This window comes from Oryx dammah, unplaced genomic scaffold, assembly GCF_014754425.2.
Source record: "Oryx dammah isolate SB20612 unplaced genomic scaffold, SCBI_Odam_1.1 HiC_scaffold_9, whole genome shotgun sequence".
In the NCBI taxonomy this organism is placed as follows: Eukaryota; Metazoa; Chordata; class Mammalia; order Artiodactyla; family Bovidae; genus Oryx; species Oryx dammah.
In genome coordinates, this window is record NW_024070193.1 from 45,575,322 (window position 1) to 45,580,747 (window position 5,426).

The following is a 5,426-nucleotide window of genomic DNA, read 5'->3' on the forward strand; positions in this document are numbered from 1 at the left end:
TATCAGGAGCTTGATAATCATTTTGGGTTATTTCCTGATGTAATGGAAAAGCAAGCACCTATCACTTCCTATGATATATTCTAGTATGCCAAAGATAACTAGAATCTGAGTCTGAACGAGCTAGATCTGCTAGTTTATAGGAAAAGTGGGCCAATAGTGGGACATATAATGACACCGCACCACAGGGATACAACAGAAATGTGAAAAATTTTAGAGCAAATGACGTAGTTTTTTTCAACAAATGGTAAAGAAAAGAAAAAGGGAACTGTTAAGTATTTTTACAGACATAGCGATGTCAATAAAATGCAGGGTGTGAATTTTGTTTGGATCCTGTTTCAGACACATCAACAAAATCACATTTTGTGGGAAGAGAAGAAAATTGAACATCACAGAATTCAGGACGTGCCACTCCAAAATACGACTCCTTGGCATATTGAATATTTTAAGGAATTTGAGAAATGGCAGATCCTAGAGGGACTCTCAGACCTTCTCCCATAAAGCAGGTCATGTGACTCTCAAATGAGAGGTGCCCTCCCACACGCAGAGGGACAGAGATTTTGAACAAAAAGGCCTTGCTAAGTTTCCCCCCGTTTCCTACACTTAGCTCATACCCTTATGTCCAATCACATTTTTCTATGACTTTATACTTTTCATCGAACTTCATATATAAAAATGCTCAGGTTTCACTGTTTCTTTGGGTCTTTTGTTTCCTTATGAAGGCTCCCATGTCACGTAAAACTTACATTAAATAAATGCATATGCTTTTCTTCTGTTAATTTGTCTTTGGTTACAGAGGCCTGGCCAATAACCTTAAAAGGATACAAAAGAAAGATACTCTTCCTTCGGCATCACATCTTCTATTAGTAGATGATGTTAGATGATACTTAAGAATTACTATTAATTTTGTTAGCAATGACAGTGGTGGTGGTACATGTATTTTTAACTCCTTACACTTTTCCTCAAAAAACAAGTGGAAGACATTACATGAAAATGTCTATACCTTAATATCAGGCTTTTGTGGAAAGGCAAGCTTTATTTCAAAGCAACGTGAAAAGAGCAGTCGGGTCCACCACGACAAACTGGTAGGAGAGAGAAACAGTCACACGTCCATTTGGCAGCGTCTCAGTGGAAAGTCTCACAAATTCCTGCTGATCGCCCAATACCTGCTCAAGTTTCCTCTTCAGGTTGAAACTAAAAAGATTGACTTGAAGATGCCTGTTATATCTGTTATCCAAACACACTTATTTCAGGATGGAGGACACTTGGAGTCAACTTAATTGAGGGAATCCACTTAATTATTAAATATTTACACTGAGAATATGGTTAAGTTAGTAGCTTTCTTCACATTTTCACATTTTTAGAAGAGCCACAGAGGTTCCATTCACATTCTAAGCAGTTGAGTTGGCAAAAATCCATTTCATAGGAAATAGATCACATTCAATTACTCCTCACAACAGCCAACTGGAAGACTATTCCATTGCTTTTGAAGCACTGGTTGGGTTGGCATCTGCGATGGTAGCCAAATAAATGAGATTTCTGTGTAACACATGCTGGTACCTAGGGGTGAAAAACATAAAAATTAGAAGTGTGTTTTTATTGAACAAAAAACTGGAAAAGAATTTATCTAATGAATGGCTCATCTACTGACTAGATCACTCAGTTTTGTCTATGTGTCTGTTTAACATATCAGAGGAAAACACATCCAGAATCTTACCTGTCCTCACTTCTCACTCCCATAGCTACATCTCTCGGTCAAGCCACTATCACTTGCTTGGACTACTGTACTAGACCACTCTCCTAACCTGTCTCCCTGTTCTACCTTTGTACCCCTACTGTAATTATACTCATAGCAGCCTGAGTGATTTTACAGTTTAGGTTAAGATCATGTAATACCTCTGTTCAAAACTCTTCAAAGGTCCCCATCGCATTATGAGTAAAGCTCAGCTCTTCTCGTGGCCTATAAGGACCTACATGATCAGGGCCTCTAGTCTCCCTCTCTGATCTCATCTGTCACTTTCCGTTTACTCACTGAATTCTGGCCAGAGTGGACTCCTTGCAGAGACTTGAAGATATCCAGCAAGCTCTAGCCTGGGGGACTTCACCCCATGCTCACTTTGATTCACACATCTGCATAGCTCCCTCCCTCACCTAAGGTGTCTACCCAAATGTCACATCAAAGATAACCTGTATAAACTAGCACTTCCTCCCATTTACTGTGCTTTATGCTTCTTCAAAGTGCTTATTATTATGTGGCTAATTATATGATTCTACAGTCTAGAATGTAAGCTCCATGAAAGCAGAGCTGGTATCTCTTGGTACTGATTCCCCAGTAGCTGAAGTAGTGCCTAGTACTCAGTATTACTTATAAAAAATCTTGAACAGGGAATTCCCTGGAGGTCCAGGGTTAGGACTCCATACTTCCACTGCAGGGTCACAAGTCAGATCCCTAGTCAGGGAACTAAGGGTTTCCCTGGTGGCTCCACAGTTAAAAAGAATCCGCTTGCAATGTAGGAGACACAGGTTCAATCCATGGGTCGGGAAGATCCCTTGGAGGAGGGCATGGCAACTCTCTCCAGTATTCTTGCCTGGAGAATCCCATAGACAGAGGAGCCTGGTCGGCTACAGTCTATAGGGTCACACAGCACAAGTGAGGTGATTAAGCACGCACACAGGCAGGGAACTAAGATCCCATGTGGTACAAGGCCAAAAAAATAAGTCTTGAACAAAGTTAAAGGAGGGACGAGACACTTCCATGATAAATGCACGCTTACTATGATCACATTTCTCAGTCAAGGGGTCAAGCCCCAAATCAGACTAGGGGGCAGGAATCATGCACCATGCAATGTAAAAATGTCCATGAGGAGATTTTGGTAACTTGCTCATAATTTGAGAATCACTGCACCAAATAAGAGTTTTTTGCAACAGTTTTCCATATAGAAAAATGAGAGTGTTTACTATAAACTGTAAAAAAGCAAATCACCAAACGCCAGTGTCCAATGTAAAGACTTACCCAAGATGGATATCTCCACTGAGCTGTTCAGTGAGCAACTGAGGATTACTTTTTTAGGGGGTGGGGAAAGCATGGCTTCAGTCACAATGAAATAAAATCTTTTTTGTTTCTGTAATAAGTGGGGCATAACTCCTGGAACTACACTTAGAAAAGAGAGTGTTTTCTCTCATCTTGGCATATGGCTAGAGAGCACCTTAAATTACTGCGCCAAATTTACCTCTGCCTTAACTGGGAACTTTTATTGGTCTTTGTATGTGCTACCAAAAAAGTATGAGCCAGGGATCTACGACCAGAAAACAGCCACTGCTCTCATCATTTCGTGAGACATTTTTTGAATGCTAGAACTGGACATGGAACAACCAACTGGTTCCAAATAGGAAAAGGAGTATGTCAAGGCTGTATATTGTCACCCTGCTTATTTAACTTCTATGCACAGTACATCATGAGAAATGCTGGGCTGGAAGAAGCACAAGCTGGAATCAAGATTGCCGGGAGAAATATCAATAACCTCAGATATGCAGATGACACCACCCTTATGGCAGAAAGTGAAGAAGAACTAAAGAGCCTCTTGATGAAAGTGAAAGAGGAGAGTGAAAAAGTTGGCTTAAAGCTCAACATTCAGAAAACGAAGATCATGGCATCCGGTCCCATCACTTCATGGGAAATAGATGGGAAAACAGTGGAAACAGTGGCTGACTATTTTTCTGGGCCTCCAAATCACTGCAGAAGGTGACTGCAGCCATGAAATTAAAAGACGCTTGCTCTTTGGAAGAAAGCTATGACCAACCTAGACAGCATATTAAAAAGCACAGATGTTACTCTGCCAACAAAGGTCGGTCTAGTCAAGGCTATAGTTTTTCCAGTAGTCATGTATGGATGTGAGAGTTGGACTATAAAGAAAGCTGAGCGCAGAAGAATTGACACTTTTGAACTGTGGTGTTGGAGAAGACTCTTGAGAGTCCCTTGGACTGCAAGGAGATCCAACCAGTCCATCCTAAAGGAAATCAGTCCTGGGTGTTCATTGGAAGGACTTATGTTGAAGCTGAAACGCCAATACTTTGGCCACCTCATGCGAAGAGCTGACTCATTTGAAAAACCCTGATGCTGGCAAAGATTGAGGGCAGGAGGAGAAGGGGACAACAGAGGATGAGATGGTTGGATGGCATCACCAACTCAATGGACATGAGTTTGGGTAGACTTCGGGAGTTGGTGATGGACAGGGAGGCCTAGCATTCTGCGATTCATGGGGTCGCAAAGAGTCGGAAACGACTGAGCGACTGAACTGAACTGAACTGAACCGTCCCCATCCCTGTTGTCATCGGCCGGCATGGCTTTTCGAGGGATCTTTTCAATGAGCACAATTCTGGTTTTGAAGAGGAAGCCACGTCTGACTCCAGGCTTCACAATGTACAGTCCGTATTATCTTGGGCAGGTAAGTAATTCTTCTGAGCCTTATCTGTGATCACTCAAGACTCCTAGTTCAGGTCAGCTGATGGATTCCAATACTAGCTTCCCCTTCACACTCACAAATTAAGGGAATAAAGAGGGGACTCACTGGACGCACTCATTCGCCCGGCCTTTGTTCTGATATTCCACGATACAGCGGATCAGCTGGTCATTCTCCTCCAGGAGCTGAAAGATCAAAGGGTCAGTGCAGCGCGACGTCAGGGCGGCGAGGACCACTGCCTCCTCTGCCTCCCCCGCCCCTCCACCTGCCCCCCAAGGCCGGGCTTTCCAGCCCCAGCACCTCTGCTGACTTCATTCTCATCTCACAGCAAGTCACCTACGCACATCGCCAGTCTCAGCTGCTCACTCCAGGAAGCTTCCAGCACCCGCAGCCATTTAGGATGTCTACTAAGATCTCTCTGCTCGTGCTGGCGCTTACCCGCTGGATGGTCTCCTGATTGACTTCTGCCTTCCCTCTCAGCCAGTCCGGTACGAAAGCCACCGACATCCCGGAAATCCAGGGTGGAACTCTGCCTCAGGGCCGGCAGATCCCCTCTGATCTAAACCGGAGCAGACCTGCAGCTCCAGACGCACTACGGCCGCAGCAGGAAGCAAGATAGGTTGGCCTACACTCTCGACGTTGATTGGGTCCTCCCATCTAGGGGGCGGGGAACAGGCGGAACGTCATTTGTGATTGGGCGCGCTCTTAATAAGAGAGAATCTTGACGTCCTCCTCTGGCCCCACGCCTGAGAATCTTGAGCTGTTTGTGGATCTTCTACGTTTGCGCAAGCTAGCCTTGGGGGGCGGGAACCGTGTTAGCGTCTCGGCTTTTAGGCTTTGGGTACTGCCAGTCTGTGGGAGGAGCTTGCCCACCCAGGTCCACATTCACACCTCTTTAAAACCGCTCTGGTGCCTACAGGCTTGCATCTGGAGCCTGAACTTTGGGCATTGCCTCCTTTCAAGCCAAAC

The 5,426-nt window shown here is 44.3% G+C and overlaps 1 protein-coding gene across 1 annotated transcript; it reads right to left on the minus strand.

The window, feature by feature from the left end:
- Positions 1 to 1,005: 1,005 nt before the first annotated feature.
- SS18L2 (SS18 like 2) lies at positions 1,006 to 5,084 on the minus strand. The gene is made up of 3 exons (XM_040246173.1): positions 4,896 to 5,084; positions 4,566 to 4,642; positions 1,006 to 1,557 (listed from the first exon to the last, which is right to left on the minus strand). The coding sequence occupies exons 1-3, from the start codon at positions 4,962 to 4,964 to the stop codon at positions 1,470 to 1,472; spliced, it is 234 nt and encodes a 77-aa protein (XP_040102107.1). The 5' UTR covers positions 4,965 to 5,084; the 3' UTR covers positions 1,006 to 1,469.
- Positions 5,085 to 5,426: the final 342 nt, after the last annotated feature.

Excerpts from the sequence above, each read along its gene's own strand:
- SS18L2 (XM_040246173.1), bottom strand. The coding sequence starts at position 4,964 with ATGTCGGTGGCTTTCGTACCGGACTGGCTGAGAGGGAAGGCAGAAGTC. Across the intron at positions 4,643-4,895 it reads ATCAGGAGACCATCCAGCGG|CTCCTGGAGGAGAATGACCA; the intron begins GTAAGCGCCAGC and ends TTGATCTTTCAG. Across the intron at positions 1,558-4,565 it reads CGGGCGAATGAGTGCGTCCA|GTACCAGCATGTGTTACACA; the intron begins GTGAGTCCCCTC and ends TTTCACCCCTAG.